The sequence below is a fragment of the Schistocerca serialis genome, chromosome 6 (genome assembly GCF_023864345.2).
Source record: "Schistocerca serialis cubense isolate TAMUIC-IGC-003099 chromosome 6, iqSchSeri2.2, whole genome shotgun sequence".
Taxonomy (NCBI): domain Eukaryota; kingdom Metazoa; phylum Arthropoda; class Insecta; order Orthoptera; family Acrididae; genus Schistocerca; species Schistocerca serialis.
The window spans coordinates 146,570,173-146,586,645 of NC_064643.1; the positions used below are offsets into that span (position 1 = coordinate 146,570,173).

At 44.8% G+C, this 16,473-nt stretch overlaps 1 protein-coding gene across 1 annotated transcript in view; it reads left to right on the forward strand.

Annotated features, from left to right (window-relative positions):
- The first annotated feature begins 1,761 nt into the window (after window positions 1-1,761).
- Window positions 1,762-16,473, forward strand: part of LOC126483849 (lysozyme-like) — a 40,057-nt gene continuing 25,345 nt past the window's right edge. Inside the window, exon 1 of the mRNA XM_050107064.1 lies at window positions 1,762-1,952. Coding sequence (XP_049963021.1) covers window positions 1,817-1,952 — 136 coding nt within the window. The 5' untranslated portion in view covers window positions 1,762-1,816. The remainder of the gene's footprint in view (window positions 1,953-16,473) is intronic.

Here is a 16,473-nt window from a genome sequence, read left to right on the forward strand (position 1 = left end):
TGCAGACCATTACTCCTGGCTGTCGTGCCGTACGGCGGGCGACGGCGAAGATGGTGTCCCAACACTCTCCAGGGCGTCAATAGAAACGTCTTTTCTGGTCAACAGTCTTCCGTCCTGCTTCGAACTGAGCCCCTGATGATCAGTTTCTTGCAGTAAAACACAATGAAGCGCGAAAGAAACTGGTATAGACATGCGTATTCAAGAACAGAGATATGTAAAGGCAGAATGCTGCGCAGCGGTTGGCAACGCCTAAAACAACAAGTGTCTGGCGTAGTTATCAGATCGTTTTCTGCTGCTACAATGGCACGTTATCAAGATTAAAGTGAGTTTGAACGTGGTGTTACAAGCCATGGGGCACAGCATCTCCGAGATAGCGATGAAGTGGGGATTTTCCCGTACGACCATTTCATATCAGAAATCGGGTAAAACATCAAATCTCAGACACTGCTGCGGCCGGAAAAAGATGCTGTAAGAATGGGACCAACAACGACCGACAAGAATCGTTCATTGTGACAGAAGTGCAACCCTTCCGCAAATTGCTGCAGATTTCAGTGCTGGGCCATCAACAAGTGTCAGCTTATGAACCATTCAACAAAACATCATCGATATGGGCTTTCGAAGACCTACTCGTGTACCCTTGCTGACTACACGACACAAAGCTTTACGCCTCGCCTGGGACTGCCAACACCGACATCGGACTGCTGATGACGGAAAAGATGTTGCCTTGTCAGACGAGACTCGTTTCAAAATGTATCGAGCGGATGGACGTGTACGGGTATGGAGACAACCTCATGAATCAATGGACCCTGCATGTCAGTAGGGGACTGTTCAAGATGGTGGAGGCTCTGTAATGGTGTGGGGCGTTTGCAGTTGGAGTGATATGGGATCCATGACACGTCTAGATACTACTGACAGGTGATACGTACGTAAGCGTCCTGTCTGATCACCTGCGTCCATATATGTCCATCGACGGACTTGTACATGTTCAGCAGGACAATGCGACACCCCACACGTCCAGAATTTCTACAGAGTGGCTCCAGGAACACTCTTATGGTTTTAAACACTTCTGCTGGCCACCAAACTCCCCAGACATGAACATTATTGATGCCACGCAACGTGCTGTTCAGAACAGATCTCCATCCCCTCGTACTCTTACGGATTTATGGACAACCCTGCAGGATTGACGGTATCAGTTCCCTCCAGCACTGCTTCAAACATTAGTTGAGTCGATGCCACGTCATGTTGCGGCACTTCCGGCTGCTCGCGGAGGACCTACACAATATTATGCACGTGTACCAGTTTCTTGGGTTCATCAGTGTAAATGCTGCATATCCGACGGCTGCTAAATCCTCTTCATATCAATAACCATGGCAAGTTTTCAGAGTCAACTGAGTTTCGAAATGTCCGAATTGCGGGACCCCCTGGTTTGGTGAAGATGAGAGGCCAAACGTCAATGCGTTAACGACCAACGTTCGGCAGAAGCCAGTGGTTGTCGTTCGTTGGTCTTCGCTGGCCCCATGTGTACGCGCCTTAAGCAAACGCTTATTGTAAACAGAAGAGCTGTTCGGCCAAGTTAGCTGACGTCGCACAGTGTTTTTTGGCAGCCGGGAAGGGCACAGCTGGGCTTCTCGGAAGCTGCGCCTGCTGTCGTCGGCGCAGCGCACCGGTCCCCGGATGCAGCGGAGTGGGGTGGGGTGAGGTGAGGTGGGGGCTGCGTCCTCAGACGAGGCGCGAAGCGACGCAATAAAAGCACGTCGCCCGCCGCGGTTTGCACTGGACTCGTCTCAGAGAGCAGCCTCGACACATCACCGCACAGATGCGCGCGTCGGCCGCAGTCCTGTTGGGCCTCGCCCTGGTACTCGTCCTCGGCTCTGGCGACGCCAAGAAGCTGCAGCGCTGCGAGATCGTCAGCGCGCTCAAACGTCACGGCATTACCAGCGACCTCAGGAACTGTGAGTACAGCCTATCACAGTCTTTACCAAATTTTTCGAGTCTACAGCTCTCACGACCAGAACAGAAACACATATGGCTCCTTTCGCACACGATATTCCACTCGAAATGTGTTGTAAATAAATTAAGTTTCGAAAATAAATGAATAACAGTAGTCAATTCTTGATTAACTATTGACACAAAACTTTTAATGTTACTACATCTTGAAACTTCCTGGCAGATTAAAACTGTGTGCCGGACCGAGTCTCGAACTCGGGACCTTTGCCTTTCGCGGGCAAGTGCTCTACCAACTTTTTTTTTTTAATCTCATTTTTTCGTTATAGTTCGTTGCAATTGTTCGTGGCGGATGTCTTCTGACGCCCGTTGAAGTTCGTTATTGATCCATCCACTCAGTATTTTATTACAAAGGGCAGCTATCCCTCTGACCGAACACGCTGAACTACCGTGCCGGCTAAGCTACCCAAGCACGACTCGCGCCCCGTCCTCACAGCTTTACTTCTGCCAGTACTTCGTCTCATAGTTCTGCAAGGTTCGCAGGAGAGCTTCTGTAAAGTTTGGAAGGTAGGAGACGAGGTACTGGCAGAAGTAAAGCTGTGAGGTCGGGGGCGAGAGTCGTGCTTGGGTAGCTCAGTTGGTAAGGCACTTGCCCGCGAAAGGCAAAAGACCCGAGTTCGAGTCTCGGTCCTGCACACAGTTTTAATCTGCCAGGAAGTTTCATATCAGCGCACACTCCGCTGCTGAGTGAAAACCTCATTCTAGAAACATCCCCCAGGCTGTGGCTAAGCCAAGTCTCCGCAATATCCTTTCTTTCAGGAATGCTAGTTCTGCTAGGTTCGCAGGAGAGCTTCTGTAAAGTCTGGAAGGTAGGAGACGAGGTACTGGCAGAAGTAAAGCTGTGAGGACGGGGCGGGAGTCGTGCTTGGGTGCCTCAGTTAATAGAGCAATTGCACGCGAAAGGCAAATGTCCCGAGTTCGAGTCTCGGTCCGGCACACAGTTTTAATCTGCCAGGAAGTTCCATATCAGCGCACACTCCGCTGCAGAGTGAAAATCTCATTCTGGTTACTACATCTTGTTCTTACAACAAAACCACGGGAAGGAGGAGGAGATTAACGTTTAACGTCCCGTCGACAACGAGGTCATTAGAGACAGAGTACAAGCTCACATTAGGGAAAGAAATCGGCCGTGCCCTTTCAAAGGAACCACCACGCTATTTGCCTGAAGCGATTTAGGGAAATCACAGAAAACCTGAATCAGGATGGCCGGACGCGGGTTTGAACCGTCGTCCTCCCGAATGCGAGTCCAGTGTGCTAACCACCGCGCCACCTCCTCGGTTCAACGGGAAGGACTAGCTTGTTTCTTCACCATCATTAATCAAATATCGGAACAAGATTGGAAACTGCGACTCGCGTCTGTTTCTTCACATTCGTTCGTTAACTATATTTCCTGTTGATGACTGCCAATGCTGATAAAACCGACCTATTCAAATCTCGGAACATGATCGGAAACTGCGACTCGCGTCTGTTTCTTCACATTCGTTCGCTAACTATATTTCGTGTTGATGAGTGAATATTGAAAAAACCTACCTCTCATTAGGAGGGTGGTTTAAGAGCTGTCAAAACTAATAGGGCTCGCCGGCCGCTGTGGCCGAGCGGTTCTAGGCGCTTCAGTCCGGAAACGCGCTGCTGCTACGGTCGCAGGTTCGAATCCTGCCTCGGGCATGGATGTACGTGATGTCCTTAGGTTAGTTAGGTTTAAGTAGTTTAAGTGTAGGGGTCTGATGACCTCAGATTTAAAGTCCCATTGTGCTTAGAGCCGTTTGAATCATTTTTTTTCGTAGGGCTTTATTACCTATTTGTGCATAATCCTGTTACACCAAGTCCCAAAACTCAAGCAGTGACGAGGAAACGAACTTCACTTTCAATGTAGAGTCTCTGTTGGTGCACGACATCGAATGGTTGATCATTAAAGCACATGCAAAATGCCGTGTCTTATGCGTGTATTAGTCCCGCAAGTTGTTAAGCGTATTTTCGAAGGACCAGTGTAGCAAAGTTTCTACGGAGATTTTACATTACTGCACGGTCGTACTGATAAAACTTTTGTCAAATAAGGGGTACTATATATCTTGATATTTGATCATTAAAATCTTCGTCGGAGTCGTCAAAGATTCTCATGCAGTTGTTGATTGCGTTGCTAAGTTGTTCAGAGATAATCGATAACTGCTGCGTCCCGATTTACAATAATCTCTGAGTCTCGAAATACTTATTAATGAATTACACTAATCTTTCCACTTTCAATTTGCTGCCTCTCAGGTTAATTACTAATACTTGAAAGTCGTATTTCTTGTAACGCAAATTTCACAGAACCTTATAACTGAACACACATTTAATTCTTCGTACCCGCCAGTTATCACAACTGGCGCATACACTGTTTCTTTATTCAGGAAACAAGTAAATCAAATTATTATTTAATGAAACCACCACGATGCCCCTACGAACAGCAAAGAACCGTTTGAGAACCCCTCGTCTAACCTGTAAAGCTGTTTTCGTTCTTATCGATGACTAAACGTGTCATCTAAACAATGGGTTCAGTTGTGTTCCAAGTTTGCAGTTTTATTTAACTTATGCTATTATATACGTTGCTTCGTGATTTATACAAGCGAATCTTGTAACGGTATTGAGGATTTCTTAGTCGAGAGGACCCAGTACGTTTTCTTGAATGGAGAGTCAGCGAAAGATTTAGAAGCAACCACAAGCGCGTCCTAGGCAAGTGTGTTAGAACACTTGCTGTTCGTGTTGTCTGTTAATAATATAGCAGACATTATTAATAATAATCTCTGACTTTTCGGACTTTTTCAAACCAGCTGCACAAATATTCAGACTGACCTCGATAAAACTGCAAAGCTGAGCGAAGTATGGTAACTTACTTACAATTATCAGAAATGTAAACTTATGTACTTCACAGTAATGCGAGGAGCGTTCAGTAAGTAATCCTACACATTTTATTCGCAAAGTAGGTTGGTTTTATTCAGGTTTACGATACACCATGTTATTCCCCACTCTTTTGCCTGCAAAACCCTACTTTTAACATAATCTCCATTCAATGCGGCAGCCTTACGCCACCTTCTGGGAAGGTCTGTATGCCCGCATTGTGGCACTCTACTAGTCTATGTCGGGATCAACGCCTTGCAGCACCAATAACCTCGTCATTCATACACGTACTGCTTCCCGCGGAGTGCATGCTTCACTGGGCCAAACAGATGGGAGTCGGAGGGTGCGAGCTCCGGGCCCCAGAGTGGATGAAGAACAACAGTCCAGTTTTGAGGTGATGACAGACGCCTCGCCCAGTGACTCACCGTGGTTCTGTTCACTGTGGGGTTTCTGCACACATTCTGCAGGCATCTATGAATATTTGCGATGCTCTAATTTTCCGCCAAAAGAAATTCAATGACAGCTTTCTGACTGGAACGCACCACCTTCACAGGCGCCATTCTAAAGGCAATGTAAGGCGCCATTCTAAAGGCAATGTTTAGCGCCATCCGAACTGCATAAAACTGTAGGGGATGAAGCAGAAATATTCCACGACGTCCGGCGAAAGATTCAGAATTTTTTCAAGCGGAATTGGTCGATATAAAGAGGGGTTGCATTACTTACTGAACGCCTCTCGTAAACACCGTACTGTCCCACGATTACAATATCACTGAGGTACAACTGGAATTAGTGAACTCTTATAAACAGGCGTGAAACAATTTGCAGGGATCTGAAACAGAATGATCGTGTAGGCTCAGTCGTGTGTAAAGTAGGTGGTATTCTTCGTTTCATTGGTACCGGCCACCCGATTTTTTTTCATTATTGACCAAAACTAATTTCTATTTCTGAACTACATTTCCTTCTTCTTCTTACTACTTTTTCAGTCTGAAATGGTGGAAAATGAGAAAAAAGTAAAAGCGAGCTAAACATTCGTGAACTGAGGTGGAACTGTAACAATAAATTTCCATGCTCATGTGCACTACTATTATTCGATAAGTATCAGTGCAGTGTATCATTAACAATCGATGTTATCACAGAAAAGACAATTGCCGATAGTGCAACACATTTTCTACAAGCCTTGTAGCTTCGATGTATTTAAGTACTCTCTCTCCGTCTGAACAGGCCTTGGAAGGCCCAACGGTACCGACCGGCCCTCGTGTCATCCTCAGCCCACAGGCGTCACTGGATGCAGATATGGAAGGACATGTGGTCAATAAACCGCTCTCCCGGCCGTTAAGTCAGTTACGAGACCGGAGCCGCTACTTCTCAATTAAGTAGCTCCTCAGTTTGCCTCACAAGGGCTGAGTGCACCCCGCTTGCCAACAACGCTCGGCAGACCGGAAGGTCACCCATGCAAGTGCTAGCCCAGCCTGACATTGCGTAACTTCGGTGATCTGACGGGAACGGAAGTTACCACTGCGGCAAGGCCGTTCGCTACTTAAGTACTACATATAAAAAATAAAAATCATTGTATAGTACTGGTCATAGAACATATCTTGAGGTAAGAGAATGGTATATTAATATTCCGAATAATCATCACAGTTAGATAGTAAAGTCAACAAACTTGAGCAAGCCGATACTGCATCACTCTCACCTATAGGTAAGACTGCCCAGGGCGACCGCGTCACTCTTTGCTACAGATACCTACACTGGTTTCATGCCGTTAGAATGTGCGACTACAAGATCCTCGTTTTCCATCGTCTCTTCAGTAATCATCTGTCCTGCATTCCTAACTCACCAATACTCACAAGAGACTCGATTATTACCTTCTAAATTAGTTTCTGCACCTCGCCATAGCAACAACGGCTTATGCCAAGTCACCGAGCGAGGTGGCGCAGTGGCTAGCACACTGGACTCGCATTCGCAAGGACGACGGTTCAAACCCGCGTCGCCGGCCGGGGTGGCCGAGCGGTTCTAGGTGCTACAGTCTGAAACCGCACGACCGCTACAGTCGCAGGTTCGAATCCTGCCTCGGGCATGTATGTGTGTGATGTCCATAGGTTAGTTAGGTTTAAGTAGTTCTAAGTTCTAGGGGACTGATGACCTTAGAAGATAAGTCCCATAGTTCTCAGAGCCAAGCCAATCCCGCGTCCGGGCATCCTGATTTAGGTGTTCCGTGATTTCCCTAAATCACTCCAGGCAAATGCCGGGATGGCTCCTTTGAAAGGGCACGGCCGACTCCCTTCCCCGTCCTTCCCTAATCCGATGAGACCGATGACCTCGCTGTCTGGTCTCCTTCCCCAAAAAACGCAACGCAACGCTTATGCTAAGTCCTTCCGCGTTTCTCTAGTATGGAATATCCAGCCTCAACTGATCAGCGCAGTTAAACAGTTCTCCACTGTGTAAAGAAAATGTGTCTTATCTCTTATCGCTTGTGCATATTAGACTTTGCTGTTTCCTCATTAGTACCCCAAGTCACTGTCCCCGCCTTTCTCTCACCGTATTATACTTTCTTTTGCATCTTTTCTGTCTGTTTCTTCCTCGTAGCAAATTCTGATTTTGTTACTGTAGTTATTAAGTAATGCAACTGATTATTACGCGTAAATACGTATGACTACTTCATGAAAATGTATCACGTTATCCGTATTTTGGTAAGCCATCTTTCTTGGCATCAAACACAGCAGGACTCTTAGTGAGAGAATAAAACTTATATGGACCAATACTCCGGTATCGGGCGGGAACGATTGGTTAGGGTCGCGACCGATCTACAGTACGTACGACACAGATAGTCCAGCGTGTCCGACGTAATTACAGACATTAACAGAATGACCGTCGCAACACGCATAGAGCCTACGAAGTGGCCGGCGATAATATGTGGATGGCGACCTGTTATCTGTGCTAACGCCTGAGGTCTGTAAACGACGTGGAAGGAAAACAAGTCACCGGAAGATTTCCTACCCATTAGGGCAACGGCCTGGATACATCTTACAAGATCCGACAGAGTGTTTCCTTGCTGGATAGGGCTACACTTCGTTTGGACGGTAGGAAGCAATCGGAGGTTCCCTTGCGTCCTCCCTGTTAACATAACTTTCACATCGTGCGATAAGTGCATAGCAGTGTACGTTTAGTGAAGTAATTTTCAGATATGACACTTTAATTAATTTAAGCTCTTCCACCGTTTTACGAGAATAATAACCCTTTTCATTCAAATTGTGTGGGATGTAAAGGGGGTGGACCAAAATACGGAAACACCAAAAACACCTGCTTAATACGGTGTAGGAAAACAGTTAGCATTCAAAACAGCTTCCAGTCGTCTCGGAGTGAATAAATGTAGATCCAGTGCGGATTTCAAGGGGTACTCTTATACTATTATTCCTATAAAATACTGGCCAAGTTCACGTAACGATGATGGAGGTGGTTGGAGATCAGGCACCACAACAGGCCACAACACAAAGGCTCAGTAATAGTGCCATGTGGTGATCTAGTGGCCGGGGAAGATGCAACGATTATTTCTCGTGCTCATGAAATCAGTCCTGGATGATGTGAACTGTGTGCAGCAGGGATCTTGTCGTCTTGGAACACACCATTATCGTTTTGGAACAAACAGTGTACCATGGAATGGATCTTATCAGCCAAAATGGTCACATAATCCTTGGCGTAATGCGACCTGGCAGAGTACCCATGGGCCCACGGAGCACCGCGATACGGCTGCCCAAATCATTACCGAACCCGCGCCATGTTTTACACTTGGGACCTAAACTCGCCCAGAAGTTGGAAACGGTGTGAAACATGACTCATCCGACGGAGTGGATTTCTTCCATTGCTCTAAAGTCCAGGTTTTATGGCATCGGCACCTCGTTTTGCGGGTACGCGTATTTGCATCGCTGATGAGCGGTTTTGGAATTCCATCTCATCCTCCAATTCCCAGCTTATCGAGCTCCATTCGCGTTGTTTTTTTGCCGACAGGATTCGCGAGTGCGACATTCAGTTCTGCAACGACTTTTGTAGCTGTTGTCTTCCAACTTTTCGTCAACCGTCTGCGACGAGCACTCAACATATACTTCCACCCGCACTTATCGGATAATGTTTTTCCGTTTTCTCTGTATGCCATATAAATCTTCGATACGGTGCTTCTTGAAACACCGAAGACTTAGGCTATCTTGGTTACGGAAGCACCCATCATACGGACATCTGGAACCGCGCGACTACTACGGTCGCAGGTTCGAATCCTGCCTCGGGCATGGATGTGTGTGATGTCCTTAGGTTAGTTAGGTTTAAGTAGTTCTAAGTTCTAGGGGACTGATGACCACAGATGTTAAGTCCCATAGTGCTCAGAGCCATTTGAAACATTTTTGAACCATACGGACATCAACAATTTCCCCACGCTCCAACTCACTCAGCTCCCATATAACGCACTCACAACTATACAGAACACTGTTCTGACAGTGTCTGATGCTTGTAACGTATTCAGTACAATGCAGCGGTGCCGTTAGTGGTTGCAACCTGCAGGCCTGGTTTGCCTATGCATTTACACGGTGACAGTTATTGAACTATATGAAACAAAACCGTCAAAACTTCTGAACGGTTTACGTTAGGGCGTTGAAACTGGATGTTTGGCAGCGGCACGTGACGGGAATTAGTATGAGCAGTATGGTTTGGTTTAGCGACGAAGCTCACTTTCATTCGGATGGATTCGTCAATAAGCAAAACTGGCGCATTTGGGGGACTTACAATCCACATTTCGCGATCGAGAACTCTCTTTACTCTCAAGGAGTGACTGTGTGGTTGTGTGGTGTGCAATGTCGAGTTACGGAATAATCGGTGCGATATTCCCTGATGGCACGTCATTACCGAACGGTACGTTAAGGTTTTGGAAAATGATTTCGTCCCTATCATCCAAAGTGACCTTGATTTCGATAAGATGTGGTTTATGCAAGACGGAGCTCGACCCCATCGTAGCAAGTGTGTGTGTAATGTCCTGGAAGAGCACTCGCCATATTCTCTAGGTCTGAACACATACGACTCCCTTTTTGTGCGGCTAATGCGTACAGAAATCACCCCAAAACCATTGCTAAGCTGAAAACAGCCACTCGACAGCATCGATGTTCCGACTTTCAGCGGGTCATGCAGAATTTCCCTAATACATCTGCGCCACATCATCGCCAATGATGGCAGGCATATCGAACATGTCATAACCTAAATCCGAGTATCTGAAATGACGTTTACATATTGAATGAAGTGTGTGCACGCCATAGTTTGTAACTAATTTACTTTTTTTTCATATAGTTAAATAATTGTCACCCTGTACGTTCAAGCCACCCCCCCCCCTCCCCCTTGAACCGTGGACCTTGCTGTTGGTGGGGAGGCTTGCGAGCCTCAGCGATACAGATGGCCGTACCGTAGGTGCAACCACAACGGAGGGGTATCTGTTGAGAGGCTAGACAAACGTGTGGTTCCTGAAGAGGGGCAGCAGCCTTTTCAGTAGTTGCAGAGGCAACAGTCTGGATGATTGACTGATCTGGCCTTGTAACACTAACCAAAACGGCCTTGCTGTACTGGTGCTGCGAACGACTGAAAGCAAGGGGAAACTACAGCCGTAATTTTTCCCGAGGGCATGCAGCTTTACTGTATGATTAAATCATGATGGCGTCTTCTCGGGTAAAATATTCCGCAGGTAAAATAGTCCTCCCATTCGGATCCCCGGGCAGGGACTACTCAAGAGGACGTCGTTATCAGGAGAAAGATTACTGGCGTTCTACGGATCGGAGCGTGGAATGTCAGATCCCTTAATCGGGCAGGTAGGTTAGAAAATTTAAAAAGGGAAATGGATAGGTTAAAGTTAGATATAGTGGGCATTAGTGAAGTTCGTTGGCAGGAGGAAAAAGACTTTTGGTCAGGTGAATACAGGGTTATAAATACAAAATCAAATAGGGGTAATGCAGGAGTAGGTTTAATAATGAATAAAAAAAATAGGAGTACGGGTAAGCTACTACAAACAGCATAGTGATCGCATTATTGTGGCCACGATAGACACGAAGCCCATATCTACTACAGTAGTACAAGTTTATATGCCAACTAGCTCTGCAGATGACGAATAAATTGATGAAATGTATGAGGAGATAAAAGAAATTATTCAGGTAGTGAAGGGAGAAGAAAATTTAATAGTCATGGGTGACTGGAATTCGAGAGTAGGAAAAGGGAGAGAAGGAAACATAGTAGGTGAATATGGATTGGGGCTAAGAAATGAAAGAGGAAGCCGCCTGGTAGAATTTTGCGCAGAGCATAACTTAATCATAGCTAACACTTGGTTCAAGAAACATGAAAAAGGTTGTATACATGGAAGAACCATGGAGATACTAAAAGGTATCAGATAGATGATATAATGGTAAGACAGATTTAGGAACCAGGTTTTAAATTGTAAGGCATTTAAAGGGGCAGATGTGAACTCTGACCACAATCTATTGGTTATTAACTGTAGATTAAAACTAAAGAAACTGCAAAAAGGTGGGAATTTAAGGAGGTGGGACCAGGGGTAAAGTGAAAGAACCAGAGGTTGTACAGAGTCTCAGGGAGAACGTAAGGGAACAATTGACAGGAATGGAGGAATGAAATACAGTAGAAGAAGAATGGGTAGCTTTGAGGGATGAAATAGTGAAGGCAGCAGAGGATCAAATAGGTAAAAAGACGAGGGCTAGTAGAAACCCTTAGGTAACAGAAGAAATATTCAATTTAATTGATGAAAGGGGAAAATACAAAAATGCAAAAAATGAAGCAGGCAAAAAGGAATACAAACGTCTCAAAAATGAGATCGACAGGAAGTCCAAAATGGCTAAGCAGGCATGGCTAGAGGACAAATGTAAGGATGTAGAGGCTTATCTCACTAGGGGTAAGATAGATACTGCCTACAGGAAAATTAAAGAGACCTTTGGAGAAAGGAGAACCACTTGCATGAATATCAAGAGCTTTGATGGAAACCTAGTTGTAAGCAAAGAAGGGAAAGCAGAAAGGTGGAAGGAGTATATAGAGGGTCTATACAAGGGCGATCTACTTGAGGACAATATTATGGAAATGGAAGAGGATGTAGATGAAGATGAAATGGGAGATATGATACCGCGTGAAGAGTTTGACAGAGCACTGAAAGACCTGAGTCGAAACAAGGCCCCCGGAGTAGGCTACATTCCATTAGAACTACTGACAGCCTTGGGAGAGCCAGTCCTGACAAAACTCTACCATCTGGTGATCAAGATGTATGAGACAGGCGAAATACCCTCAGACTTCAGGAAGAATATAATAATCCCAATCCCAAAGAGGGCGGGTGTTGACAGATTAATTTAAATAAATAAATAAATTACCGAACTATCAGTTTAATAAGCCACGGCTGCAAAATACTAACGCGAATTCTTTGCAGATGAATGGAGAACCTGCCGACCTCGGGGATGATCAATTTGGATTCCGTAGAAATGTTGGAACACGTGAGGCAATACTAACCTTACGACTTATCTTAGAAGAAAGATTAAGGAAAGAGCAAAGCTACGTTTCTAGCATTTGTAGACTTAGAGAAAGCTTTTGACAATGTTGACTGGAATACTCTTTCGAATTCTAAATGTGGCAGGGGTAAAATACAGGGAGCGAAAGGCTATTTAAAATTTGTACAGAAACCAGATGGCAGTTATAAGAGTCGAGGGGCACGAAAGGGAAGCAGTGATTGGAAAGGGAGTGAGAAAGGGCTGTAGCCTCCCCCGATGTTATTCAATCTGTATACTGAGCAAGCAGTAAAGGAAACAAAAGAAAAATTCGGATTAGGTATTAAAATCCATGGAGAAGAAATAAAAACTTTGAGGTTCCCCGAAGAGATTGTATTTCTGTCAGAGACAGCAAAGGACTTGCAAGAGCAGTTGAACGGAATGGACAGTGTCTTGAAAGGAGGATATAAGATGAACATTAACAAAAGCAAAACGAGATTAATGGAATGTAGTCGAATTAAATCGGGTGATTCTGAGGGAATTAGATTAGGAAACGAGACACTGAAAGTAGCAAAGGACTTTTGCTATTTGGGGAGCAAAATAACTAATGATGGTCGAAGTAGAGAGGATATAAAATGTAGACTGGCAATGGCAAGGAAAGCGTTTCTGAAGAAGAAAAATTTGTTAACATCGAGTATAGATTTAAATGTCAGGAAGTCGTTTCTGAAAGTATTTGTATGGAGTGTAGTCATGTATGGAAGTGAAACGTGGACGATAAATAGTTTGGACAAGAAGAGAATAGAAGCTTTTGAAATGTGGTGTTAGGGAAGAATGCTGAAGATTAGATGGGTAGATCACATAACTAATGAGGAGGTATTGAACAGAATTGGGGGTAAGAGGAACTTGTGGCAAAACTTGACTAGAAGAAGGGATCGGTTTGTAGGACATGTTCTGAGACGTCGAGGGATTACCAATTTAGTATTGGAGGGCAGCGTGGAGGGTAAAAATCTTAGAGGGAGACCAAGAGATGAATACACTAAGCAGATTCAGAAGGATGTAGGCTGCAGTAGGTACTGGGAGATGAAGAAGCTTGCACAGGATAGAGTAGCATGGAGAGCTGCATCAAACCAGTCTCAGGACTGAAGACCACAACAACAACAACGTTCAAGCATGGATTTCTCACGGCGTTTCCATATTTTTGTTAAGCCTCTGGTCTTCACCTGTATTAATCGACTAAGTTAAGGCTTTCCGACGCCTGTCTTTCTATCTGTAAAGGGATAGAGCTTCGTAACAGACTCACATGAAGCAGAAAATTTGTTTCCGGATGAAAGCTTGAATGAAGTGCAAACAAGATTAATAAACCAACCAGTATCAACCAGGAGACGATCATATGGAATGTCTACCCAGATATGTTCGATGTATATATGACAAATAGAATACAGCGCCTTATAATGTACGGCGAATGTTAACACAAGTGAGAGAAGCGTCGTAAGTGACACAAGGAAACGGAATAGTACCTCCAATGTTTCCAATATAGAAATACGATTCATCTGAATGGATCAGCGCAACTACCATATTGTCATTGTCTACAGGGAAGTATCGTCATTGGTCGATCGGAATACACTGGAAAAAAACTTGGACAAAACTTTTATTTCGAATAATAAGTGGCAGCTCTCTTTCAACGTAAATAAACGCAAGATAATGCCTGTGAAAAAGGCGAGGATTCAGACAGAATCCGATTATAAGATTAGAGGTGAATATACCTGGTGATCAAAAAGTCAGTATAAATTTGAAAACTGAATAAATCACGGAATAATGTAGATAGAGAGGTACAAATTGACACACATGCTTGGAATGACATGGGGTTTTATTAGAACCAAAAAAATACAAAAGTTCAAAAAATGTCCGACAGATGGCGCTTCATCTGATCAGAATGGCAATAATTAGCACAGCAAAGGAAGACAAAGCAAAGTTGATGTTCTTTGCAGGAAATGCTCAATATGTCCACCATCATTCCTCAACAACAGGACTACTTTCTGTAGTCGAGGAATAATGTTGTGAACAGCACTGTAAAGCATGTCCGCAGTTGTGGTGAGGCATTGGCGTCGGATGTTGTCTTTCAGCATCCCTAGAGATGTAGGTCGATCACGATACGCTTGCGACTTCAGGCAACCCCAAAGCCAATAATCGCACGGACTGAGGTCTGGGGACCTGGGAGGCCAAGCATGAGGAAAGTGGCGGCTGAGTACACGATCATCACCAAACGACGCGCGCAAGAGATCTTTCACGTGTCTGGCAATATGTGGTGGAGCTCCATCCTGCATAAACATTGTATGTTCCAGCAGGTGTTTATCAGCCAGGCTGGGGATGATGCGATTGTATAACATATCGGCGTACCTCTCACCCGTCACGGTAGCAGTTTTGCTGTCCAACGCCATCTGTCTCTCATTTTGGGAACTTTTTTTGTGCTAATAAAACCCCATGTCATTCCATGCATGTGTGTCAATTTTTACCTCTCTATCTACATTATTCCGTGGTTTATTAAGTTTTCAAATTTATACTGACTTTTTGATCACCAGGTACATTGAGCACGTCACATTTTATTTGGGGATAATACTAAGAAGCGATGCGAAGTGGAACGAACATGTAAAAATCTCTGTTAGGATACGTGAATCGAAGACTCGAATATGTTGAAATGGTTCTGGAAAAGTGCAGCAAACGTAATTGCATACAAAACGCTGATGCGACCAATTCTCGAGTACTGTTCCAGACTTTGGAGTCCTTTTAAGTAGGCAAGGCAAAAGACATCGAACGAATCAAAGACGTGCTGTTATTATTACAACAGGACGATATAGCCCATATAGAGGTGTAATGGATATACACATACAATAATTTTCCTCTCGATCAGAGCTTGTATTCAGTCACGAATGACTCCATGGTTGACGGGACGTTAAACACCAAACAGCTATCAGCACTAGTTAGACAGCCCAACGCGAAGTTGGATGTCGCCTGGTGGCCTTGCGGGCACGTGACGTGGTAACAAAAGTATGTAAGCGGAACAGACACCGCCGGGGATCACCCTACCGACCATATGGGCTGCAAATGGGGAAATTCACTGTGACAGGCGACTTTGACAAAGGGAAAACTACGAAAGAGTATCTAGAAAACGGCGAAGTTGATGAAATGTTCACGTGCTACTAACGTGAGCTCTACGAAAAAGTAGAAGGCCAGTGAATCGGGCACTAGGCACTAAATGGTTGAGGAGCGTTACAGAAAACTCAGGTTGATGTCTCGGGAACCAAATTCGTGTGATGTAAATCCTATGGGACCCATCTGGGTCGCTATCGGGCGCCATCACCGCGTACGGAAGTCAGTGGCCCGTTATTTACGCGAATTACATGACTTGTGCCTATACGTCTGATGCCACATACTTCCACAAACCTACCAACAAACTGTCGGATCTCTGATATGCAGAATCAGTGTTGTATTTCGTTCCAAAGAGGAACAAACAAACTATTAAGCAGGTGATCATAATGTTTTGGCTCATCAGTTTAAGATTACCAATGGACATAACATCAAAAGTGAGGACCGCCTGATAAGCGAAGTGAAGAATTTCTACTACTTTTGATACAAAACAAATCGTGAGAGATGAAGCGAAGAAGACAAGATGAGACTATCACAGGTAGGTAGAGCGCTCATTGCTAAAACAAGTCTGCTAGTATAAAACATAGACCTTAATTTGAAGAACAAATTTCCGAGAATGTACGCCTTGAGCATGGCACTGCAAGGAAGCGAATCACGAGCAGTGCGAGAGTTAGTAAAGTAGAGAATCGAAGTGTTAGAGGTGTGATGTTACAGCAGAACGCTAAAAATTAAGTGCACTGGTAAGATAAGAAATGAGGATGTTCTTAGCAGAATCGGTGAGGAGAGGAACATATTGAAATCACTGATGAGAAGAAGGGACGCGTAGTCGTACATTAGGTGGTGGTGGTGGTTAGTGTTTAACGTCCCGTCGACAACGAGGTCATTAGAGACGGGGCGCAAGCTCGGGTTAGGGAAGGATTGGAAAGGAAATCGGCCGTGCCCTTTCAAA